Source organism: Pterocles gutturalis, unplaced genomic scaffold (genome assembly GCF_000699245.1).
Source record: "Pterocles gutturalis isolate BGI_N339 unplaced genomic scaffold, ASM69924v1 scaffold9180, whole genome shotgun sequence".
Taxonomy (NCBI): Eukaryota; Metazoa; Chordata; class Aves; order Pterocliformes; family Pteroclidae; genus Pterocles; species Pterocles gutturalis.
In genome coordinates this window covers 1-26900 of record NW_010140771.1, presented here as the reverse complement: position 1 = coordinate 26900, position 26900 = coordinate 1, and the positions used below count along the sequence as shown (strand labels likewise).

Sequence of the window (26900 nt, the reverse complement as noted above, 5' to 3'; positions counted from 1 at the left end):
CTCACTCGTCACCCACCCCTGGACAGTACGCAATGTACTGTAGTTGTTCTCTCACATAAAGAGCAACTCCCCCACCTCATCTTGCTGGCCTGTCTTTCCTGAAAAGGGTGTAGCCACCCATGACTACATTCCAGTCATGGGAGCTGTCCCACCATGTCTCTGTAATTGCCCACCAGGTCATAATCTCCTGACCGAACACGGATTTCTAACTCCTCCTGCTTATTCCCCACACTGCACGCATTTGTGTACAGGCATTTCAGGCAGTGAGCTGAGCACGCCTGTTTCACCCTAGGAGGGTGGGAGGACCCCCGGTCTTTATCAATACTAGAGTGTAATCCATTAAGGAAATGTTAGGGTTAGAAGTACTTTGTCAATCAGGATTTATGGAAATATGGAGTCTGCAAGTGAAAGTTGACAAAACTTTGTTTACACACTTAGCAAAATATTCTAGTAGTTCATAAAATCTTGCTATGAGAGAAAATACTTAGTAATGAACTGGTAGGACTAAAGCCTGCCCAAACCATATTACTTTGTAGACTAGTCTAACCATAGATTTTTGAGGGCTTTTTGAGAGTTCTTGAATAAAGTTGCTTTTGATTAATCTTATAGTGAAGAATGTTGAAAGAGTATGTACATGTTCAAGGTATGGGAGGTATCTAATGGTTATCTTCAATTGGATTAGCATTCTTTAACCAAAAAGATGTAATGAAAAAGCTTTTTCAATTTTCAAAATTTTGAAGCCATGTATTCTGGAGGCTATGTTGACTCGGGTAATGTATTTAGGGCAAAATCTATAAAATGGTCTTTGTAGAAGAAGAGGCTCCTCTTAAAGCGTTTTCCTTAAAGTATCTTGATATGGGAGAAGAGCATTTCTTGCAAACTGCTGTCTCTCTTCTTCCTGCCTTGTCTTAGTGGGTTGGGTTTTTTATTTTTTTTTTAAATGCATCAACCAGGGAACTGTTGGGAAGGATGTGCTTATGTAACAGCTTTGATGGCTCTGGCTTTTGACCTTAGCTGAGCAGCTCTTCTGGGGAAGCCTTTAAGAGGCTCAGGTTAACTCTCCCTGCCATCATTACATTACAGGACTGAAACTGTTTTCTGTCATTAAAACTTTTGTTGAGCTGATGTATGCCGGTGTTGGCATCCTTCATGGAATCCATCCCACTGGCATGGTTCACATTTATATATTCTTTTGCTAGTGTTTGAGTGCTAAGATAAAATTTCAAAACATTGTGCGAGAAAATGTGGCTATAACGTAGTGTTCTTTCAGCTTTGTTTAGACATTTAGACAAAAGTTGCTCCTTTATTCCTTACATTATTTATAATCCGTTTGCAGACAAGCTTCATGTTTTTGAAAATTACATTTGTATTATTGCCTGGAGTCAGTCTTAATGTCTTCACTCTGTCATTATCTCATTCCTGGCTGACGTGCTTCCTACTATTCATGTCTTGCTCTTCTTTTGAGAAGAGATAGTCAGATTGTGTAGTGCTTTTGTAATGGGCACAAACATCCCTTATAGGCACAAGGATGAGATCACTAGACACTTTTACATTTGTGACCAAAACAGAGTTTGAGCTCAAGTCCAAGAGATTAAATAGATGTATTTACGGAACTCATCTTTTTAGTGTTTTTAAATATAAAATAAACATTTGGTCAGATGTGTTGAAAAAATGTGTGTGCTGATTATGTAGTAAATTTAGTGTAGGTTTAGTGTAAAAAGAAGCAAAGTGGCTTTTTCTCAAATACAGAAACTTCACGGTAGATACCGTTGAAATGATTCATGACTTTCTGTGTGATAATGCATGTTATGTAGGGTGCTTACTGGTTATAAAATCTGTTTTAGTAGATCAATAGTTGGTATGTAAGCTTTGCCTGTTTTTCCATCTGTGTCCAAGATCGGCAGTGCACTGACAATGTATAATGTGTATTAGCAAATCTCAGGATATATAATAATAAGTTAAAGAAAGAATGTAAAAGCAGTGTAACTTTGTTTCTTCTGACAGCTTTAAGTTGTGAACTGGAAAATAAACACGGAATAGCTACAGACGCATCTTTTCTGATCTTTTCTGTTGGTTACATTTCAGTAAAATAGCTCTGCTTTGACTTTTCTAGCTTGCCTTTCTCTTCATCCTGGACATAGAACAGAACTAACATGGTTAAAATCAAATATGAGAATGTAAACTGAGGAGATCACTTCTTTGGTTTCTCTTGTGGTTTGTTTTTTGTTTTTTGTTTTTTGTTTTGTTTTTTTTTTAGTAAACATATAAAAACCTGTGAAAGAAAGTACTTTTGTAAGAAACTCTATAATGATTGAACAGCTTCTTCCTCTCAGCCTTATCTAATGTTTGTTTAAAGGCTAAGACAATGTTTCCTTAAAGGCTAATTTGCTATAATCCATTTCATAAGTAGCTTTATCCTTTTGGTGCATGTACATCCATAATCCATATATTCTCTGCTATTAATGGCTATCTGGATTAGTGGCTAATCTGAAGATATGAGGTCCACGGTTGTATCAGCGGTCAGATAGGTGTGCTGATAATGTGCGTATTTAATATATTGTAGTAACCGAAGGTTGTACACAGTTTGCTACAGGACAGTGCTGTTCTAGACACTGTAGAAGAGAACCATCTAGGCACTTTTCTGTCCTTTGGATTCTGAGAGTTAGTGTCTAGAAATTGGTCTTAGATACAGTATCAGCAAATCCAGACTCTGTTTACAAACTGGTTTTACATAATTTAGATTCTAAACGTGGATATTGCACTCTGTATTGCTTCAACTTGTAGTAAGAGATGACTCTTTCTTGCTCTGTGCTACATACAGTGTGATCCTGCTAGGAGCTCTAGAGTTAAAAAATAACTAAGCTCTGAAGCCGGAATAAATCAAGATGACTGTGCTGGTGCTAACTGTAGTTGTAGAAGACTGGAACAAAACTTCTGTAAACCTCTTCAAGATCTGTGGCCAATGAAAGTCAAAATACTTCTTTGTTTTTGTTTGCAATTTATTCTGTGGAGTGTACTCAGCTTAGATTGGGTGTTCGTAAAGCCATCTGTAGCAGAGAAGGTTTCCACTGTGGAACTGATGACTGCAGAGAGCACTGACATGCCCTTGCTTTATACCTAACTTCAAAGTTACTAACTGGTACCTTGATAGGCCCATTTCCAGAAACAGCGTGTTTGCTAAAATGAATGGTCTTTTACTAGTAAGCATTTTCAAAAATAGGTAGTCAATGTTGTTTTTTACCGGTTGAGGGTGTTGGAGAGGAGAATAGCTAATATATGATCCCATTTTTTGGCCACTGTGGTCAGTGGTTTAAACTGGAGGGAAGAATGCCTAAAATGCCTAGGAAAGAAAGTTTAATGTAGCAAAACTGGAAGCTACACGAAAAGATACAGTATGGATATGTTGGTTCCTGTTCACGTGAAGAGGTACCATAGCCTTGTCGCCCTCACTTTGGCTAGACGTGGCATGCACCTCATGAGATGACTTGTTCTGCTCCCCATAATGGGAAAACAGTTGGCATGTGAGCATTCCAGTTTTCCATGTAATTGTGCTTAGCTGTGTAATGCATCTCTGCTCTTTGAAACAATACTACAGGAAAGATGTTGTCAGGTAGTAAAAGCACTTGCATGTATTTCAGACAAGTTTCGAAGTTTTAAGATTGAAAGGCAGTCTTTTTTTTTTTTTGTTTGTTTGTTTCATAGCTCTTGAAGTACAAGAGAATGTTGTGGTTTAACTCATTCTGCTGTGGTGGGACAGGGGAGGCAGTCAGCAAGGCAAAAGTCAGTTGAGATAAAGACAGTTTAGTGTGTGAAACAAAAGCTGTGCATGCAAGCAAAGCAAAATAAGACATTCATTCAGTACTTCCCACTGGCAGGCAGGAGTTCAGCCATCTTCAGGAAAGCAGGACTCCATCACCTGTAGTAGTTACTTGGGAAGACAGATACCATAACTCTGAACATCCCTTTCCCTTTCTCCTTCTTCACCCCAGCTTTTATTGCTGAGCATGTGGTTGTATAGTGTAAGATAACCCTTTGGTTGAGGGGGTCAGCTGTCCCATCTGTGTCCCTTCCCAGCTTGTTTTGCACCCCGAGCCTACTTGCTGGTGGGGTGGCATGAGAAACAGAAAGAGGCCTCAGTGCTGTGTAAGCAACTGCTAAGCAATAGCTAAAATACAGGTGTGTTATCATCACTGATTGGTCACAAGCCTGAAACACAGCCCCATACTAGCTACTATGAAGAAAATGAACTCAATCTCAGCCGAAAGCAGTACAGAGAATAATTCTTAACAAGTTGAAGCTGAAGACAGGAGAAGGTGCAGATCTGTTTGTTGTTTGTTTTTGTTTTTGTTTTTTTTTTTTTGCTTTTGTGTATACTTCTTACAGACAATACTGCAACATATCTAGCTCTTAAAAGCATTCCCTTTTGTGTAGATTTATAGTAGACATTAGGAAGAATTTTTTTACTGTGAGGGTGGTGAGGCAGTGGCCCAGGTTGCCCAGAGAAGTTGTGGATGCCCCATCCCTGGAGGCATATGGCTACCAGACCACCACAGAGCAGAATAATTTAGGAGTTGTGAAATGACACTCGGGAGAACCAGACAACTCAAGTAGCTTGGAATTTCTAATTGGGAAAATGCATGGGATACAGTTTCTGTGAGTTCATGTTAGATGCAGACTTCTGTCAGACACCAGATATGTGGACTGAAAATACCAAGAGTTTTCAGGCATAACCTGGAACAATCCTCAGGCTCCAGTTGCTGTTCTGCTAGTCTTTGCATCTGAAATATGAGAGGCAGCCCAACTTTTTTTCCGGATCTGGCATTGTTTTCTAAAATTGTGTTTTCATAGAATCATAGAATGGCCTGGGTTGAAAAGGACCTCAAAGATCACCTAGTTTCAACCCCCCTGCTGTGGGCAGGGTTGCCAACCCCTAGAGCAGCCGGCCCAGGGCCCCATCCAGCCTGGCCTTGAATGCCTCTAGGGATGGGGCATCCACAGCTTCTCTGGGCAACCTGTTCCAGTGCCTCACCACCCTATGTGTGAAAAACTTCTGCCTAATATCCAACCTAAATCTCCCCTCTCTTAGTTTAAAACCATTCCCCCTCATCCGGTCACTATCAGCCCCTGTAAACAGTTGCTCCCCCTCCTGTTTATAGGCTCCCTTCAAGTACTGGAAGGCCGCAATGAGGTCTCCCCGGAGCCTTCTCTTCTCCAAGCTAAACAAGCCCAGTTCCCTCAACCTTTCTTCATAGGAGAGGTGCTCCAGCCCTCTCATCATCTTCATGGCCCTCCTCTGAACCCACTCCAAGAGCTCCACATCCTTCCTGTGCTGGGGGCCCCAGGCCTGGACACACTACTCCAGATGGGGTCTCACAAGAGCTGAGTAGAGGGGCACAATCACCTCCCTCTCCCTGCTGGCCACCCCTTTTTTAATGCAGCCCAGGACGTAGTTGGCCCTCTGGGGTGCAAGCGCACACTGCTGGCTCATGTCCAGCTTCTCGTCCACGAGGACCCCCAAGTCATTCTCCACAGGGCTGCTTTCAAGGAGTTCTTCTCCCAGTCTATACAAGTACCTGGGATTGCCCCGGCCCAAGTGGAACACCTTGCACTTGGCCTTGTTGGACCTCATTAGGTTCTCATGGGCCCACTTCTCCAGTCTGTCCAGGTCCCTCTGGATGGCATCCCTTCCCTCTCTTGTATCGACTGCACCACTCAGATTGGTGTCATCTGCAAATTTGCTGAGAGTGCAAGGTCGTACATGTCTTCCAGGTCATGCTTGAAGCAAAGGGTAGATCAAATAAAGCAGTTACTTCAATTTAATAAAGAACTGTAATAAAGAACTGTATGCGTTTTTGTTTTTTTTTTTACTGTGAATAGCAGAAATTCACTAGAAGTTGGAGGAAGAGCACATGCGTTTCTTCACTTGTCCCTCCCAAATTAGGAATTGTTAGCAAGTAATTATGCTCTCTACCTGAATTGGCATGTATTGATACTATATATGAACAGCCTTGTTAATGTCAATTAGGAGTTTTACTGCACAGTTTAGAATCGGTAGTAAGGGTTTAGTTTGAGCAGTAAAAAAAGGTGATCTGCCCCTGGTATTAAAGAAGAACAGAAAAAGAAACCCCAAACCTATACATGGAAATGATGCTCATTCTGGAAATTCATAGTAAATTCAACACTAAGCTCCTTTAAAAACACCTCTCTCTTTTCAGATCAACCATCTGTAGTTGGTTGTTCCTAGTTCCTAAAAGTATATAATTGTGATTCAGTCATAGTAGTCAGCCTATTGCAGTTAATCAAATGTAACTTTCTAGATGTATATTGTGGAGAACCTCAGATTCTCTGTAGTCAGTGTTTGAAAATGGTAGACATCCCATTTGAAGAATGTGTGATAGCGTACTACTAGAATGTGGGGTTTTTTTCTTTTATATGTAACAACACCACTGACAGGAAGTTGTGAGATGCTTTCTGCATTAGATGTAGGTCACTTTTCAAGAGCCATCTCTTGAAAGCACAGGAGCAGGAAATTTCAAAGTGTTGGAAGTCAAGCAAGCAGGGCGGACGGCTGGCCTGGCTGAGCAGGGATCTTCTAGAGCTTACACAGAAAAGGAAAATGTATGGACATTGAAAGCAAGGGCAGGTGACATGGGAGGACTATGGAGATGCTGCTTGCTGCTGTAGGGAGAAAATTTGTGTGGCCAAAGCTCAATTAGAGTTCAAGCTGGCCAGCACTCTGAAGGACAGCAAAAAGAGCTTTTTAAAATATGTTAACAGCAAAAGGAGGATCAAAGAAAACATTGGTCTGTAGATTGATGTGTTTGGTCAGCTCACAAGTAAGGATGTAGACAAAGCAGAGATATTTAATCTTGGGGTAATTCTCGTTATTTGTACAAACTGGGGGACGAGAGGCTGGAGAGCATCTTTGCAGAAAGAAATGTGGAGGTTTGGGTTGATGGCAAATTGAATATGAGTCAACAGTGTGCCCTGGCAGCCAAAAGGGCCAACTGTGTCTTGGGGTGCATTGAGCACAGCAAAGCCAGCCAGTCGAGGGTGGCAACTGTCCTATTCTGCCCTTCACTGGTGTGGCCCCACCTCGAGCACTGTGTGTAGTGTTGGGCGCCTCAATATAAAAAGGACATCAAGCTATTAGAGTGTGTCCAGAGGAGGGTGCCAAGCTGGAGGAAGGTCTTGACGGCAAGACTTAGGAGGAGCAGCTGAGGTCACTTGGTTTGCTCAGCTTGGAGAAGGCTGTGGAGTGACCTCATGGTAGCCTACAACTTCCTCAAGAGGGGCAGGGGAGGGGGAGGTGCTGATCTCTCTCTGGTGACCGACAATATGACATGAGATGGAATGAAGCTGTGTCAGGGGAAGTTCATACTGGGCATTGGGAAAAGTTTTTCATTGAGTGGGTGGTTGGTCACTGGAACAGGCTCCCCAACAGGGAAGTGGTCACGGCACCAAGTCTTTCAGAGCTCAAGGAATGTCTGGACGATGCTCTTAGTCATATGGTTCAGTTTTAGTTAGTTCTGCGAGAAGCAGAGAGGTGGACTCGATGATCTTTATGGGTCCCTTCCAACTTGAGATAGTCTGTGATTCTAATTCTGTCATTTGGGAAGAGCATGGGCCAACCAGCTGGAGGGCAGCTTTGTAGAAAAGGACCTGGGGGGTCCCGGCTTGCCTGGTGTGCTTGTTGTGACGAAGACTAACGGTATCCTGGGTTACATTAGGCGCAGTGCTGCCAGCAGTTCCGAGATGGTGATTCTTCTCTTTTCAGCACTGATGAGGCCACACCTGGAGTGCTATGTCCGGTTTGGGGCTCCCCAGTACAAGAGAGATGTGGAGTTACTGGAGCAAAAGGCCACTAAGATAATGAAGGGAGTGGAACATCCCTCATGTGAGGAAAGGCTGAGAGATATTTTACAAACATCTGAAGAAAGGGTGTAAAGAAGACAGAGTTTGCCTTTTAACAGTGTGTCCAGTGACAGCACTAGTGCAGTGTGCAAAAACTGAAACACAAGAAGTTTGTCTGCACGTAAGGAAACAATTTTGGCTGTGAGGATAACCAAGCTCTAGCACCAGTTGCCCAGTGAGGTGGTGGAATCTCTCCCCTTGGAGATCTTCAAAAGCTGCCTGGGCATTGTCCTGGGCAACCAGCTCTAGGTGGCCCTGCTTGAGCAGGGGGACTGGGCAAACTGATGTCCACAGGTGCCTTCCAACCTCAACCATTCTGTGATTTTGTAATGACTAAAAAGTAATGTGCTCAAAGATGATGCTTTATCTCTTGAGGCACCTTTACCCTGCAACAGAGAAAGTGTCTTTAAGTTTATTACAATGATTCTGAAAATTAAGTCATGGGATGATAATTTCTTGGAGAAGCAATCACTAGGGTTCTCATATGCTACATGGCCAATGCAGGTAGCATTTAGCAGCAGTCATTGGAATGCAATCCTGGTTTTGCTTCTCATCACATTGCTTCATGTTAACCTCTACAAAATGAGGATGACACAGGAGCAGATATGGACTTCTGCTTTGCTCTAGCGAGTATGAGATATCTTCTTTTTTGCCGTGCCTAATAGTGTTGTATGTGGATCTTTCCTTCTGAATAGTGTTTTAGCTCTTATTCAGGTTTTTACTGGACTGAGATCTTCAATAGGTGTTGCATCTTGTGGTTCACGGGGTATGAGGTTTGTCAGTGTGAATTCACAGCTTCTGTTAGTACGGTAGAAATGTTCACTGTATGTGGTTATGCAAAATATTAATTTTTACAACACCCATTAGAGTTTGTGTGTTCCTTCTAGTCTTTAGTTGTTAGCTATAGCAGATTCTTTTACAAGTGTTTTTACTGAGTTTTTATTAATTTTTAGTAGACTTGGTGTCTTTTAAGTAGGGAAAATCTGCATAAATATTAAATAGTTCCATGATGGCAGAAAGGAAGAGGATGCAAAGGTAGCGTGTGCTTACATAGAATAAGTGGTAGTTGTATCTCACGCTAGTCAGTATCACTGGTAGTTAATGTGTTCTTCGTACCTGTCAGAATCTCAGCTGTGGTTTGGGGAACTTCTTATGATGGTATTTGCTTGAGGTTTTTCTTCCTCTCCTCCCCTTCATTTAACTCTTCCTCAAAAACAGGAGATTCCGGTGTCTGGGGCTTGAAAAAGAATTTTGCTTTGTTGGAACTCTTGGAACGGTTGCAGAACGGACCTGCTGGGCAGTGTGGGATGGCAGAAGAAGCCCTTGGTCTGTCTGGAGAGGTACTGAGTTTTGAAAAAAAGCAAGAAGTTTGTTATGTTTCCTTAAAGTTGCCTCTAGATAGGAAAAAAAAACACAAAACATTACCCAAAAAAAAAAGAGACGTTAGCCAAATGTAATTTTACTAATAATGCTGTTGTTTTCCTTCAGTATCTAGTATTAAGGCTTAAATTAATTGCTTCATACTTAAATGCTAATCTGTACTGATCAAAGCAGAAGATAAAAAGGTATTGCCAACCATGCATACTGTTTCCCCCTCTTTTAAGATTTTTAGAAAAGGTTACTCATTTGGATATTTTACTTATAGTAGTTTAAGGACAGTTTTCTAAAACTTCTGAGAAACTCTTCCTAAAGACTTCAGCTGTTCTCAACTAGAGGCCTTTTATAGTCATTTAATATCACTACATCATGTGATAGTACTTCATTATCTAAACTAGCTGCTTTAATCATTTCAGTATTAACAACTGGTATGCAAAAAGTATCATGCTGTCCTAAGTGCCCATTTGTGTTTTGTGTATCTATAACTTTTTAATTCTTTGTTCTGTAATGACTGCTTTGGAGAAAGTCCTGGAGCCTGGATAATTTTATGCTCCAAACATTTACAACTTCAGCTGAAGTTAGGATTTATAAAATAACGGAACACCTCTAGAATAATTTTTTAAAAAATTTATTGATAACTTAAAATCAAGTTTTAAAAGTGGTCCAAATATTTATTAGTGTGTAACTTTTAAAGAAAGTCTGTTTTCAGGCTTCTATTGACAGGTCTTCTGATTTTAGTCAGTTATGGGGATTAAATGTTAACAACTCCAGTTTTGTCTTTTTTTTTTTTCTATTAAGAGTATCATTCGTTGCGATGAAGATGAAGCCCACGTTGCATCTGTATATTGCACTGTTTGTGCCACTCACCTGTGTGCAGACTGTTCCCAGCTTACTCATTCTACAAAGACACTAGCGAAACACAGGCGTGTACCTCTTGCTGATAAGCCTCATGAGAAGACCATGTGTTCCCAACACCAAGTGCATGCTATTGAGTTTGTTTGTTTAGAAGAGGGCTGTCAGGGGAGTCCTCTTATGTGTTGTGTCTGCAAAGAATATGGGAAGCATCAAGGTCATAAGGTACTGCTAATAATCCATTTCCAGTTATGCCTTGGGGTGGTTTGCACAATTATTTACCCAATTGAAGTACAAAAGACTGTCCAGAAAGAGGAATAGATTCTTGATATGTCTTTGTAGAAGTAACTTCATAGTGTTCTTTCATTTTTCCTTAATTTCAGATAACCACCATGGTAAAATTACAAGAAAAAACATATTATTTCTTATTGTGGTCTTAGTTATTTATATATTAAGTGGAAAGTCTCTTTATCTGATGCTTTTCTGAACTTCTCACAGCATTGAGTCTCCAGTTCTGAAAGTATTTTCATCATGCAAACACTAGATTCGCCTAACCTGGTGCCATCTAACCACCCTACTTTTTTTATAATTGATTATGGTAAACAGGAAATTTGTATTTTTACTTTTGTAATTGCCAGATGCCTACCTTAGTCTAGGCATAATCTGTAATTTCTTATTGTATTTTAAATTGCAAGATGGTTTTAAATTCTTACTTGCCTTTGCTATATATGCATATATATGCACATATACATACACACATTTATTAAATATATACTAAAATATAAAATATTATTAAGTAATATACTTATGATTGATCTTTGATACGTTGCTTTTAATTAATAGCATTCTGTCTTGGAACCAGAAGCAAACCAGATTCGTGCATCCATTTTGGACATGGCCCACTGTATAAGAACTTTCACTGAAGAAATCTCAGATTATTCCAGAAAATTAGTTGGAATTGTTCAGCAGATAGAAGGAGGAGAACAAATAGTTGAAGATGGAGTTGGAATGTCCCATACTGAACATGTATGTTTTTTTTCCCTATATACACAGAATATTTGCTTTTTGTAATAACCAAGATAAGGAATTTATTTGAAAATTTTACATAGATTTTATAAGACAAGACCTTGAGTTCTTATCTCTACCAAGTCAGTGTTGAGGCTAAAGCCAGCAGATAGTGGGGAACTTGTAGTCCATTACAATGTTCTTAGACTTATGAAAAAAGGGAGGCAGTAAGGAAAGCTGTAAAACTGCTAGTACAGTATTGAAATACTGTGACAGATTGCATTTGTCCTCAGGTGCTATGGTACTGTTGAGGCTTTTTTCTCCCTGGTCATTTTTAGTAAGGTGTGTATACATACAAATAAGCTACTTGGTTATTGGTATAACTTCTTGGATCTTTGTCTTAGGGCTGATATGACTTTCTGTGTAACTGGGACTTGAACTATGATGTAGCTAAGCAGTTGTGAACATAAGAATAAAATTAAAAATGTGCTTCTGGAATCAACTGATGTTCTTAATCCTCTGGATCTCCTGACTGCAACACTGTAGGTACCAGGGACTGCAGAGAATGCTCGCTCATGCGTCCGAGCCTATTTTTCTGATCTCCATGAAACCCTTTGTCGTCAAGAGGAAATGGCTCTTAGTGTTGTTGACGCCCACGTGAGAGAGAAATTGATCTGGCTTAGGCAGCAGCAAGAAGACATGACCATCCTCTTGTCACAGGTTTCAACAGCTTGCCTTCATTGTGAAAAGACTTTGCAACAGGTAGGTTGTCGAGTGAGCTGTAATGTGCGGCAAGTTATGTGGAAATACAAATGAAGTTTAGGCTACAGGCAAAAAGGTTAGATGGTAAGCTGCATTTTTATTTCCTTTACAATGTTAAAACAATAATGATATGTGAGATTACCAGTAGAGATGTTTGAAAATAGATGTCATATGAAGCTGATAGGAAAAAAATATTTTGAACTAAACTTTTGGTAGTACTTGTAATATGGGTAATACAACATATTAAATGTGTGAAGAAAGTGGCTATATGAGAGTATCAGTGTGATCCATCATTCACTTATTTAGTGATAGCAAGAAGAAAATAGTGTATGTAGCGAAGTGTAAACTGAGTATGAGAAATTATGTCATGTTGTTATTTATAATTTTGTGTTTTTTTAATTTGTTTAGAGGTAGTGTCTGGTTGCTTGGTAAGATGTAATTTTAACTATGCAGATATTCTCATCATTAATGAGTGGATATTAATCTTTTTGTGTTAGGTGTGTTGCTGTATGCTGCAAAGCAGTTGGTCTATTCCAGCTGTTTGAATGATACATGAATGTTATCAATATTTTTTATATATTACATTACCATCTCTTATAATTTATATCCTTATCCCTACAGGACTAAGAGCAGTCCAGAAAAAGTTTTTTTTCAAACTTGCAGAACTGTTTAATGTCTACTAGTATTAAGGAAGAATGACAAGGCCTTCACATTTGTATTGCAATTTTAAATAAATCTGTTTTGTAAATGTGAGTTTCTTTAACTAAAGTCTTTCCATTTAAAATACTTTATTTCCAGCTGTCATATTTACATTGTGCTTGGTTATTTTAAGTAAGTTACTAAAAAAAAGACATGCTTTTGTTTTCTTTGTCTCTTTAGGATGACTGCAGAGTAGTGTTGGCTAAACAGGAAATTACAAGATTGCTAGAGACATTACAGAAACAGCAGCAGCAGTTTACAGAACTTGCAGATCACATACAGCTGGATGCCAGCATACCTGTCACTTTTACAAAGGTATTCTTAATCTCATGAAAGCATAGCTGTCCACTTTATGAAGTCCCAAATGTAGTTCAAAAGAAAACAGGAATAATAAATGTTCATTATGATGCTGTATTTGTTGCAACAAATTTAGGAAGTTCAGTATTGGTTAGAGCCACGGTGCCTTATTGTATAATGAGTGCGATCAGGTATTTGAGCAACAAAACCATTGCTCTTGTGTGAGAAGCATTAATTTGGCATTCATTCCTGAAGTGACAGAACTACTCCCTGAAAAAGTAGAAACTTTGTGTCTGTCACAGATTGCATTTTGATTCCTTGTGGGGAAGTACAAACGTACTGAGAACAGCCTGTTAGCACTGTAAACCTTGCAGAAAGCAAACTGCAACAGGAGGGCTAAATTTGACAGAATCATTTATCTTCTCTACTTTCCTGATGCTTTAAGGTGCATAGGCCAGCACTGCTTCTGCCCTGCAGCCATGGGACCTGTAGAGATGGCTGTCGCTTCTGGTGGAGCCGTGAGAGGATATCCAGGCTGGCTCACTGTGAACAAGCTCTGGCTATAGCCAGTGTACTGCCTCCAACAAGAAACCTGTAAACTTAACAGCTCTGCCGAGAGCTGCCTCTTTTCCTTCCTCCTTCCTTCTAGGCACAGAGAAGAACTGGGGATATTCATCCCCAGAAATTTTAGACAAAATTAGAACTGAGGCTTGAGTGGGAAAAGGGTGCTGGAGGCATGGCATTTTTTTAGACTCTTCATTCCCTTTTGCACACTACTTTGTGTTCTTTCTCTCCATTTGCATCTTTCATGCTGATATGCTTGCAAGAGTCTGCCCGCAGGTGTTTCTTCTCCAGGAGACAAGCCTTTCTGACAACATCCTGTGTTGTAATGTTGTCACTGAATTTGTCAACATCAGCTCTGAATCCAAAAATTTAGAACTTAGAGAGGAAATTTATTAAAAAGAAAGTTTAAATGTTTTGGTTTTGGAGCATCTGCCTTGTCTAGTGTCAAAGCTGTAGCACTGAAACTGCTCAGCTTGTACAAGTTTATTTCACAGATTCAAAGTAAATAAAGTCATTTTTTTCACAACAAGTACCCTCTGGATTTCTATGCTGAGGATGTTCTGGACTCTAAATGTCTGTGGTTTCAAGAAGCAAACAGACAGATTCATAGATGAATAATACATCAAGATCTGTTAGTTGCAGAAACAGCACTGTTGGCTCATTAAGTCCATGAGCTGCAAGGTGGTAGACACAGGGAGGGTCTTTCGGGGAGTTATCACTATATACTTTGCCTGCTCCTCATTTTCACATGTATCTGTCTTTAGTCTCAAAGAGCATTCTGGATTAGATGGACCTTTGATCTAACTCTTACACTTACAACTGTGTTGTTGCTGACTTTTGCATTGTGGTATTTGCGGGTTTTTTGTTTTTTTTTTTTTTTTTTTTTTTTTGAAAGCAGTTTCTCTAGGTGTTTTTACTCTCTTTGGAGACTGCAGTAGCATCAGGTCATTGAATTAATCTGTAGTGATTATTCTGGCAGTATGCTACTTCGTTTGTGACAGACAGGAGAATGGAGTTCCATGGCATGATATATATCCAGCTATATAATGGGTCATATGTATATATAAAGTCAAATGATGGAGATGTTTATACATCTGGCCACAGTGGTGTATGTTGTTCTTCTGCCAGGAGAGGTTGTAGCATTTTTACACTTAATAAATAACATTTTAAGGCAAGAAGAAATAAAAAGCTGTGTTGGGTAGACACAAGTTTTCATATATTGCTTGACCCAGCACAGTGTTATCCAGATTTTGCAAGAAATGAAATGTATTGCCACATAGTTCTGATGATTGAAACCCTGTTATTTAATCGAGGTAGAATTTCTAAGTACCTTAAAATATGTTTCACGGATACGTAGTAATCTTAGCCTATGTTGTTTGTTTTACAATTTATGGTTTGATGCTTTGCATTACTAATACCATTTGATCACATTGTTAGCATTAGCACATTGAATACTGATGGTAGCTTGGTCTAAGCTACAATAGGCAGTTGATTCTCTTTCCTTGTCTCCAGGCAAGACTTGGCTTTTTTGTATGTTTGTTTTCTTCACTATTTCAAATTACAGCTTAGTGCTAATAATGTTGCTGTTGTAATGTGGTAAAGGATTGGAAGTGGCTTGAGGTGCAGAGGCGTAGCTATGGAGCCTCCAGCAAGGAAATAGTTCTCTAGGTGGGGGCATTAATAATGTGGCAAAACATAGTGTAAAAGCTACAAAACCAACAGAGTTCTCTGGTCAGAGAATTCTAACTAGTTGCTGTGAACAACTCCTTATGCAGTTTGAGCCAAGAATGATGAAAGAATTTTAAATTTTATCAAGTACAAACATACTAGCATGAAATTGTCTTTTTAAAAGGTGTGAGATAACTTAGGCCAAAGTTACAGGTTCACTACAGAGGTTATTGTATATTTTGGTTTATATTGTTGCTGGACGTGATTGGTGATTGTGTGTTGTATTTTTGGAGTCCATCTATTTAATCACTTCACAAATAGTGTCAAGGTAAGTATCTTAAACATAAGGGTTTTCTAACTAGAATTTTGTAAACTTGCTCTTGTTTTGTGTGTGCTGTTTCTTCCAGGACAACAGGGTACATATTGGACCAAAAATGGAAATCCGGGTTGTCACTCTAGGACTAGATGGAGCTGGCAAAACAACTATTTTGTTTAAGTTAAAGCAGGATGAATTCATGCAGCCAATTCCAACAATAGGTTAGTAGCAACAATCTAAATGTAATGATTTTTCTGAATGTTTGAGTGATCTGTAGAATTTTATTATTTTATATTCATACAGAACAAGACTATAAAACTTTAATACTTTTATTCTAGGTTTTAATGTTGAAACAGTAGAATACAAGAATCTGAAGTTTACTATTTGGGATGTAGGAGGGAAGCACAAATTGAGACCCTTGTGGAAACATTATTACCTCAATACACAAGGTGAGACTAATACAACTTTTAAACTGTATTTTGCCTTATAGCTGGTATTTCAGAGACAAAAATATTATTGATAGAAATAATTTATAACTGTAGAAAATTGTTCATCTAATGCAAAGTACCACTATTAGATTCATGGGCTAAGAAATATTAATCCAGTTGTTCATAGTGTCTGCTGCATGATAAAGGTACATTCTCCATAAATCCATCAGACAGCTCATGGAGCCAAACAAAATCAGAATCTCTGTTAAACTAGTTCCATCTGACAACAGACAAGGTGCAGCATTTGCAAAGTTTGCATAGTGAGAAGTAGTACTTGCCAGGTATTAAATAGCACTCGAAATGAAAATACTCAGGCTTTAGGAGCCTTTAGTTGTCAACTTTAAAAGTTCTACGAAGTTCTGTAACTTCTGACTTGGTATTGCAGTGTAATATCTAGTCAGAGACTAGATAACTGATTCTGAAAACATTGATCTAAATGGTCCTGCTGTCCTGTAAATCCTCCATACTGGTTTTCCATTTCAGAAAGAGGTTCATTAATTCATTAAAAATTATCTGAAATACTTAAGAATGACAAACATCAGTTTATGTGCTCTGCTTTGTGCATTATTTCAGCCTTCATTGTAAACTTTAACACTTTGAATTATTCATCTTTTCAAACTTTTAAAAATTGTATTTTGGGATTTCTGTTGTCATCTAAAAACTTGATATGTGAACACCAGCAGCATGGAATGTCTGCCTTGAACAACTGTATGTTAGAGAGTAAGTTTAAGCAGCTCAGCTGGTGCATACCTGCTGTAAGTTTTGTTGTGGCGTTGGAGGTTTTTTCATTGCAAAAACTGTGAGTTTAAATTCTGTCCTCTGGCTCTCTGCCTCCCTGACTCTCCAGGCTTTCTGGCATCTTGGCTTCTCTCCGTAGTGGCTAGAAAAACCTACTGCTGCAGTGTTGGGTCTGTGGCAATCTTCTCTGGATTGTGTAGCCTGTAGCTAAAGGAATAAACTGGGCTGATTTGGCTGAACCTGTAGATTTCACAGCCAGTTAAGGGAAACTGAGCAGTTGTGTGGGACTTGATCAAGAAATTATTTAAACTGAGATACTGAATCCACACATAGTAAATCTGATTTTAGCTGTAAGTAGTTAAATATCACAGCCTTTATGTTAGACTAGGGAATAAAGTCTGAAATTTTTTGCCTATTTTAGGATGAATTCTAGATTTTTGTTAAAAGTATAGAGGTATGTAAGGCATTTCTCAGGCCTCCTAGATTTGAAATTGAAGTTGCGCACTGCTGAGAAACTTCATATTGAAGACTGCTAGAAAAAAAAGAAATGTGTAAGTTGAAAGCTAATTTTACAGAGTTTATATTTGAATGTGTGCAAACCATTTCTCTCTTTCTTTCATAGCTGTGGTGTTTGTTGTTGATAGCAGTCACAGAGACAGGATCAGTGAAGCACATAGTGAACTTGCAAAATTATTAACAGAGAAGGAATTGCGGGATGCCTTGCTCTTGATCTTTGCTAATAAACAGGTACTTGTGATTTACATTTTTTTCGCTCTTGCTCTTTTCCTCAGTTTGTGTAGCAAATTCAAACTTTCTGAACCCCCTGCTATATGGGTAGGGAATGCTAATATGGAAAGGATAAAATGTAGATGTTTTCCTTATATTTAATGCTCGTAAAGTAAGTGATGCTACAGTCCTCAGTACATTCAACAACCAGTTTTGTTGTGATACAGCAAGTAGTAAATGTGCAACTGCTTTATTTGGCTTTTGTGTTTGGAAAGGTTTTAGGTGATCTGTAGCTTCAGTCTAAGCCATCAGTTAAAAATATAATACAGAAGAATAATTGAGTCTTTGTATCTAATTCTGTTGCAGGATGTAGCAGGTGCGCTTTCAGTGGAAGAAATCACAGAACTGCTCGGTCTCCACAAACTCTGCTGTGGCCGTAGCTGGTATATTCAGGGTTGTGATGCCCGAAGTGGTACAGGACTCTTTGAAGGACTGGACTGGCTGTCAAGGCAGTTAGTAGCTGCTGGTGTCTTGGATGTGGCTTAATTTTATAGCAGCTGCAGTTTAACGTTGTAGTTCATGGTTTTGTTTTGTTTGCACAATTTAAGATGCTGTAGCCAGGTCTGCTGTCTGAAGAGGGGACTTTATTTAACTTGGTGGTTACAGAAAAATATAAGCCTTTATCCTAGATTGGATAATTGGTTCATTAAACTTGTGCTGTTATAGTGTTTTTGTAACTTGATACATTTAAAAGTAATGGAATGGGCTCATTACAAGGGTGCCTTGAAATTCGTTTTGGTGAAATTACGTTGTTACAACTTAAAATTTTTCCCTGACAGAATATGCATTGGAGTTCATCTAATAATGATAACAAAGGTACTATAGTTAATTGGTGTCAGAAAAAATTAGAGTGGTTTAGAAATGCTTTCCCAGGAAACTATTCCAAAATCCATCTCTATTAGAACAGCCAGCTCTGTTAGTCAGAAAGAAATGGAGCTACTCTTTAATATCTAAAGAATGCATTCATCTAAAGGTGGCACTGAAAATTACATGCAAATACACCACAGAAAGAATAAGTTTCCCCCATTATTTATTAGACTAGCTGTTTGTTACTGGAAGGCAGCATAACTGGGCAAAGAAAACTGAGAATGGGCAACCATACTGCAGGGCTAGGGGCCTTTGGCATTGTTTAGCTAGTCATTTTCTGGTTGGGAGAGGAGGGGTTAGTTGTTTTTTTGTTAATCTTACATGTGCTAGCTTATTTATGGACAGCCTGTAGTGATAATGAGGTGAAGGTTTTTGTGCACAGTTGAGGATATAATCTGCCTTTAGAGATAAAGTTTACTCCTCAAGAAGTGAAATGAAGTTTAAAAAAAACCCAAACAAACCCACTTCTTAAAGAAGTAGTGTGGTGTAATGTCAATCCAGCTATGTATTCTTTTATAGAAGTCATACTTCCAGATTAAGGTAGTGGCCTTAAAATATTAAGTAACACAATGTAAAAGCAGTGTACACTAATTGTAACTCTTACTTAGAAGAACAGATGGTAAAATGTGATATAAACCTTCCATAATTAGATTTTTTTTGTATTTTCTACATGAAACTGTCACCAGTGCCTCTATTTTCGAAGATTATTAATTCACAAATGCATGAAATATGGGTGCAGCAGTGTTTAAATTTAGAGAAGGTTGCAAACCCCTAGTGATGTCTTTTTCTGCTGCACATGCAACTCTGGTAACAATTCTGTCTGGTATGCGCATCAAAATCCTCTGGCCTCCTCTTCAAGAACACAGCCATGCCAGTTGAAGAAGCCATGCTATGGACCTCTCTGTATTGTCAGAGGAGCTACCAAGAGCATGGCCAATAAATCAAAACCGCATATCATCACTTCTTACTGGAGCAGAGGTGAATCAGGAGAAACACACACTGGAAGTGAGCAGTGTTGTTTCACAAATGGGTAGATACTTTTGCCACACTGAAAAGCATTGTTTACTTGTAAGAGCTCTGAATGTCACCTGGCAAAGAAAATGTATCCCATTACCTGTGGCTATGGGTTTTATTGCGACGTTATCAAGTTTATGATGTTTTCCCACTACATACCTTAGATAAAGCCAAGCATGTACAAACAATTGAGTACATTTGCACTTTCCTCCAAGAGGAAGCAGTTAGGGTAACCGCTTCCTCATAATGACGCTTATTTGTAGTTTCCTCCTATTACTTAAATTTCATGTAAATGGTGTTAAATGCATCTTCAGTTTCAGCACTTCTAATGACTTGAATAGTAGCTGAAAGAACACTAAACTTTATAGTAGTTAAATGTTTTTGAAATGGGCTTCTGTGCCTACATATGTACATAGGTACTGAGAAGGCATATTTACTTTCTTCATACAACCGGATACATTTGGAAACAGTTTACAATGGAGTGAAAGGTATTTGGCTGCTTTGACTTGAGCATCTGCTTAGCCTGTACTGCAGAGCAGTCCCAAACCTAGTTAGGGCTGGCTGTCCCTTCATAGCTCTTTTTAAACCATGAACAAGTTCTGCTAAGCATGGCGGATACCTTTTCCAGGAATATTTTTAACAGAGAAGACAGGCATTCGTTAGAAAAATCCTGATTCTGTAATTTTATTTTAGCTGACTCATGCTTCAGTTACATATGTCTCTCGGTATAGTTCTACTTGAAAATGTTCAAGGTGACCAGTTTGGATTTTTGGTAATGTTACATTTGAAGGCAGAGGAAAAATAACTCCCTCATGCATATTTTTGAGTACAAAGGATTGATTGCTTGTGACACATGGAATACTACCATAAAAGTGTTTTAAAATTGAATTTATTTAAGGTGACTTGAAGTAACTGTGAAAGTAAGTTTTGCATGTCTGTGAACTTTTCAGTGTAAACAGGTACACCAAGAGGTCTGTTTGTATTATAAATTAATACTACATATAAAGTGCTTCAGTTATAAATTTAAGCTTGTTCCACTAGTCTTACTGAACTTTAGTTTTTCATGTACTGATGTATGCAGTGTGTAATTGGAATATTTCCTCAACTAGAACTCACTTGAGCATTACTAACTATGGGGATTATTTGAAAAGACTAAGTTTTCATAGGATTTTGACTTAATTGTGAAAGTGAGTAAATAAAACATCCAGTGACTGTGTTGTGGCTTTCTTTAAAGATTGTCAGCTAAAAATGGTGTCTAGGTTAATTGAAAAATGATGTTTTATCACTTGATGTGGCCTTTATGCTACCTTCGGATTTATTGTGGACTATGTAAGTACATCAGGGTTTTATTCTGAGGTAGTTCTTATTCTGAAGTATTGGAGTAGGTGTGGATATTATATAAAGATTTCTTGAAAGAAAGGGGTCTTTTAGTGGAAACAATTCAAGAGCTGCTGCAACTTGAGTGCCCAGAAAATGAATTCTTTTCAATAAATGTAGTTAGAACTTTAGAGAATGGATTTTAATAAACTTGCCTCTTCTTTTTGTGCTGTGCCACATTTTACTTACCATAGAATTTTGCATATGAAGATAACCCTTTATCTTGCTCAAGATAAGCTTCGGTCTGGACAGGCTCAACCGATGGGCTGAGGCCAATTGTATGAGGTTCAATAAAGCCAAGGGCCGGGTCCTGCACTTTGGTCACAACAACCCCCTGCAACGCTACAGGCTCTTGGCGCAGAGTGTCTGGAAAGCTGCCCAGCAGAGAGGGACCTGGGGGTGCTGGTTGACAACGGGCTGAACATGAGTCAGCAGTGTGCCCAGGTGGCCAAGAAGGCCAACAGCATCCTGGCCTACATCAGAAATAGTGTGGCCAGCAGGACTAGGGAAGTGATTGTGCCCCTGTACCCGGCACTGGTGAGGCTACACCTTGAATCCTGTGTTCAGTTTTGGGCCCCTCACCACAAGAAGGACATTGAGGTGCTGGAGCAAGTCCAGAGAAGGGCAACGAAGCTGGAGAAGGGTCTGGAGCACAGGTCTTATGAGGAGCGGCTGAGGGAGCTGGGGTTGTTCAGTCTAGAGAAGAGGAGGCTGAGAGGAGACCTTATCACTCTCTACAACTACCTGAAAGGAGGTTGTTGTGAGGTGGGTGCTGGCCTCTTCTCTAAAGTAACAAGTGATAGGACATGAGGCAATGGACTCAAGTTATGCCAGGGGAAGTTTAGGCTGGATATTAGAAAAAATTTCTTCACTGAAAGAGTGATCAGGCATTGGAGGAGGCTGCCCAGGGAAGTGGTGGAGTCACCATCCCTAGAGGAGTTCAAGAAACATGTAGATGTGGTGCTTAGGGACATGGTTTAATGAGTTGGGTGGTGGTGGGTTGGACTTGATGATCCTTGAAGTCTTTTCCAACCTTAATGATTCTATGATTCCTAATGGTAACAGCTTCCGAGGGGCTGAATTTGATTAGCATGCATCACATCTCATTGCATGAAGTTACCAAACTCCATACTCCTGCGTCCTGGGTGCGTGCAGTGGTGTTACGTGAATATAAACAGTCAAAGGTAATGTTACTGTATTTAGAGTAGACTTAACTATCCAACATAGTAACAACCCTATCTAGCCACAGCTTCACACCAACTTGACAAGTTGCCTGAACTTTAATTGAGGACTGCATCAGAAACCCCTGATGGAAGCTTAGTTGAGATGGTCGCCATCACTGATTTTAAACTAAGTACTTCAAGACTTTGGGTAAAAATGAAGCCAGAAACAGACTCCCTAGGCTAAAATAATAAGAAAGCAAACACTGAAAGAAAAAAGCATTATTGGTAGTGCCAAACAAGCTGCACAGAACTTTATATACTGGCATTCCAAGAGCTGATCGTGGCTCTTGGACACAGACAACAACACCTACACAACCCTTCTTAGAGGACAGAGATTGATTAAATACCTTGTCATAGCAAACAGTCTGTTTTTTGTACCTAATTTTTGATGCATGTACATATTATTTAGAGTTTACTAATAACTTAAGATTTCTGATCTCTTCCTTTGTCAAATATTTCAATACTGTGGAAAGGATTAATTATATATGAAAGATGCAAATAAAAAGTTAGAGACTGTACCCTGAGTCTTAAACACTATAATGAGACATGGTGTGGATTTTTCTCTTCAGTTTTGCATAGAAGAGATGCAGGAAAAAAGAGAAGACTTTGTAAGAAACATGCAGGTTTTTTTACTTTAAAATACAAAGTTACCAGAAGTACAAACATAGGGCACTTTAGGTACATTTTAGAATAGAAGAACTGGTGATTGCTCTGTCCTGGCACTTCTTGTATCTCATTATCAAAAAACATTTCTGTTCTTTCTAGGTCCCTTTTTAGGTCCCACAGCACAAAGTTTTTTCCACTTAAGCTGGAACCTTCAACTCTTAGCTTATTTCACTGTGATATTAATGATGCTGATATCCTCATAGGGTTTGTCGGTTTTGGGATTGACTTTTACGTTTGAGATTCTTTGAACAACTTCCATTCCTTTAGTCACTCGTCCAAACACGCTGTGCTTGTTGTCTAGCCACGGCTGTTTGAGGGTACAGGAGGAGAAAGAAAAAGAACATTAAAACTGAAAGCAGTACCAAACCAGAAAGAGACTGACCTACAATGAGTGAACATGGATATAATTTATATGTTCAGACTATGAAACTTTAACACTACGTAAATACTAGCATGTAAGTAAATAGTAGAGTACAGTTCAGACATTCATATGCAGGTAAACTCACCTTTTCAATTGTTTTCTTTAAGTACTATAGAGGTCAAGTTATAGCAATGCACTAGAATTTCATAGTTTATTTTAAAGTGTATTTTCAGTTCAGAGAAATGCTGTTTTAGTCTATTTCATGGTACTTTCACAGCTGGATTGTAAGTGCCAGTCCAAAATACTACTTAATTCAAAGTGACATTCATACAGTGTGCCCAATTAGCAATCTGAATAGATGCACTAATATAACTTAATAAACTTCAAATTATGGTAGATGTGTGCTTTTTGAAAAAAGATGCATGATTTTGAACTAAGTGGTATAAGAATGCAGTTTCTGTAAGTGTTACCTTTAATGATTTGGTTTGTATCTGTTATATTCACATACTTTTTTTTTTTTTGCTCTGAAATTGTACACAGATAAAGGAAATCTTCATACCTGAATACTGGCTTCTTTGTATAGCTATAATTATGCAATATTAAGGAGTCATCCTGGCACCATATCCTAAAACTTAAAACAATCTAAGCAAGAGCTCATTTCCATCGTTTAAACCAGTATATTAATACAAAATACTCTAGTAATACACAATTGCAAACATGCTAATTCACTAAGAATCTGTATCACCTTTACTCCAATTAAAGGCAAAAGGCCTCTTGATCACAACTGACAAAAACATTTTTCTGTTTCTTAAAGGACTGTTTCAGTGAAGCCTACAAAGTGTATATATCATTGCATGCAGCATTTATTTGCAAAATAAGAAGAAAAGATTATTTAGATAGTACTGTGTTCCTTTTTTAATTAAAAAAATTATTTTTACTATGTAGTTAGCATCTCAGGCCTTAAGTTCAGCTTTTAATATTACTTACAGTTGGTACTACTGTTATAAAAAACTGAGATCCATTGGTATTTGGTCCTGCATTAGCCATGCTGAGTGTGTATGGTCTGTCATGTCGTAAAGTTGAATGAAACTCATCTTCAAATTCTCCTCCCCAAATACTTTCACCTCCCATTCCTGTACCAGTTGGATCACCAGTCTGAATCATGAAACCCTACACAGAAATTAAATGTTATTACATCATCACATAGAATAAATAAGCAAAAATGTCTTAAGCCAGCTGACTTTTTTTTTCACAAACTTCAAACCTTTCAACAAAATGTGAGTGTTAAAATGCTGTGGGTAAGGGACAAAACAAATTAAGGTCATCTTTACATGATAATCGAGTACTTGTGAAAAAGTCAAGCCTACTCACTGTTCCTGCTAGTGAAGGACAGAAGCCTGACTATCTGTACCTTTTGCAAACAGGCTGCATCAGCTTGATCCAGTGCAACAGAAACAAGAAGCCTGACAAGAAATCCGTTCTGACATGAAACCAAGTCGTAATTAACGCAGGACTGCTGAAGTGATCTTTCCGTTTTCAGGCTTCTTCCACCTTGTCCATTGCAGAACAACTATTAAACAACTTCAGTAAGCGATAAAGCTTTTTAGAGCCTCAGAGTTGTTCAGATTCTATGACTTTACAGGGAACTCTGAAGCCATTCCAGAAATCCTTAGTGCAAAAGGGAAAGCAAAAAGCAGAGAGGACCGAGCACAAATGTACATTGTCTAAATCAAGAAAAAAAATAGCTTTTTCACAAGTTACCTTGATGATACGGTGAAATATATGTCCATTGTAATAACCATTTCTGCTGTGCACACAGAAGTTTTCCACTGTTTTGGGACACCTGAAATCATATAACAGAAAATACAGGCTACAATAAATATTTAAATTGTATGGTGGCAAGGACAGAAAGACTTCACCTGAGATTAAGATCCTGATGTACTAAGCAGTGTTTTAGCACACTGTAGTAATGGCTTTCATCACAAAAGGAAAAAACGAAATTGCCACCTCCGCAAAACTAGAGCTGGAAGCAAAAAAACTTTAGAGAAGAATGAAGTTGCATGATGATACAGGAAAGCAGCAGCAGTGTTGATAACACAGGGATCTTTTCGTTCTTGCTGAGCAGTGCTTACACAGAGCCGAGGCCTTTTCTGCTCCTCACACCACCCCACCAGTGAGTGGGCTGGGGGTGCACAAGAAGCTGGGAGGGGACACAGCTGGGACAGCTGACCTCAACTGACCAAAGGGATATTTCATGCCATATGACGGCATGCTCAGCATATGAAGCTGGGAAGGAAGGGGGGGACATTCAGAGTTGTGGTGTTTCTCTTCCCAGGTAACCATTGTGTGTGACGGAGCTCTGCTTTCCTAGAGATGGCTGAACACCTGCTGCTTATGGGAAGTAGCGAATGAATTCCTTGTTCTGCTTTGCTTGCGTCCATGGCTTTTGCTTTACCTACTAAACAGTGTTTATGTCAACCCTTGAGTTTTCTCTTTTTTACTCTTCTGATTCTCCCACCGAGGGGGTACGGTAAGCAACTGGCTATGTGGGGCTTATTGCCAGATGGTGTTTAACCATGACACTCAGGAACCAAATCTCTTCTTCAAAGCCCAGTTCAAGGCACCACTGATTAGATGGTTCATTTTCCAGCTTTCTACTTACATATTGTTTATTTTCAAAATAAATTAAGGAGTGTATGCTCCATAAGCATCAAGTTTTTCGCTCTTTTGTCTCTATAATTCTATTAAGCTATATATGTAAGGTGTCCAGTGTTACTTAGAAGAACTAAAATCTAACAATACAATGTTTAATATTATAGAACTTGCAGTCAGCAGAGTCAGTTATCCTCCTCTGAAACTACTCACAAACGTTGTTTGGAAACAGGGTGAAGAGGTGGAATATTAATGTTGATGGAATAAAAAGGAAAAAAAACATACAAACAACCCCTTCACCTTTGTGGCTTCATTTTTTACTTCTGAGAGGTCTGCTACCAGAGAGAAAATTATTTGTGACAGCTCTTCCACTAGTTTTAGGAAATGGATTAGTAACCAGAGTAGATCTACATTGACGGGTTTATACAGTCACACACATTTTCCCAGCAAATGAGAAAACAGCCAAGTTGAGTCCTTAGCTGTAGAGTTACTGTAACTGTGACAAGAAACATTTGCTTGGGCTTAGTGATAATCTAAACCATCTCGTGAAACAGTGCCAAAGGCATAACTAATGGAACATACAAGATTATAGTCCCAATTCCTATTGTGCAGTACATAGTCATTCACAGCTTTACTCCATGAGCACAGGGCCAAAGATTTAAAGTTCTGCTTTATTTTTTAAATCACATTCATCTTAAAGAGATTTTAAATTCAAAGCTCTGCTGGGAGGAAATACTACAACAAGAAAGGACAAACCTACCAATAACAAAGGCTGGTAATACTGTGCTTAATTTAAAACTGCATACAAAACATTGCAGTGAAAGACCTAGCAATACCACCCATGCAAATATAGTGACACACTGTCAAGAAAATGAAGAAAAAAAAAAAAAAGTCAGAAATAATGTAGCTTGTCCTGTCACTCTCTGGTAAGGGCTGTACCATTACTGCAACCTATATGCTACAATTATGAATTCCAGAAACTGGAGCCTGATGCAAAGAGACACACACCCTAGAGCAGAGACACAGCCCACAGAGAGCAACACCTTACAGCAGCAGAGGAGGCGGCTCGTGTAGTGGGACGCTGAAGCTCTGCCAGGTCCAGAAGCCTCATTAGGCAGCTGTAGGAGCAGAGCGAGCAGGCAGGGTTCCTCTGTGGAGGAAGAACTAAAGACCAGGAAAAGCACAGACATCCTACCTGACCCTCCTGTCAGAATGGCAGGCACTTGTCTCAGAGCTAAGGCTGCAGCTCTGGCTGAGGGGTCTGCACCATCTTC

General features: G+C 39.0%; 2 protein-coding genes across 2 annotated transcripts; one reads left to right on the top strand and one right to left on the bottom strand.

Annotated features, from left to right (window-relative positions):
- Positions 1-7755: 7755 nt before the first annotated feature.
- Positions 7756-18107, top strand: TRIM23 (tripartite motif containing 23). The gene is made up of 10 exons (XM_010083799.1): positions 7756-7897; positions 9046-9254; positions 10090-10368; positions 10987-11169; positions 11695-11910; positions 12790-12924; positions 15546-15675; positions 15793-15903; positions 17303-17427; positions 17773-18107. The coding sequence occupies exons 1-10, from the start codon at positions 7756-7758 to the stop codon at positions 17950-17952; spliced, it is 1710 nt and encodes a 569-aa protein (XP_010082101.1). The 3' UTR covers positions 17953-18107.
- Positions 18108-22552: 4445 nt separating this feature from the next.
- LOC104459944 (peptidylprolyl isomerase domain and WD repeat-containing protein 1-like) lies at positions 22553-24817 on the bottom strand (the record flags this gene model as incomplete). The annotated part of the gene is made up of 3 exons (XM_010083798.1): positions 22553-22920; positions 23962-24144; positions 24736-24817. Coding segments are annotated over 3 exons (409 nt in total), but the record flags the coding sequence as incomplete, so codon positions are not given.
- Positions 24818-26900: the final 2083 nt, after the last annotated feature.

Coding starts and splice junctions, on each gene's coding strand:
- TRIM23 (XM_010083799.1), top strand. CDS start 7,756: ATGGTGATTCTTCTCTTTTCAGCACTGATGAGGCCACACCTGGAGTGC. Junction 11,170..11,694: donor GAATGTCCCATACTGAACAT/GTATGTTTTTTT, acceptor GCAACACTGTAG/GTACCAGGGACTGCAGAGAA. Junction 11,911..12,789: donor GTGAAAAGACTTTGCAACAG/GTAGGTTGTCGA, acceptor TTGTCTCTTTAG/GATGACTGCAGAGTAGTGTT.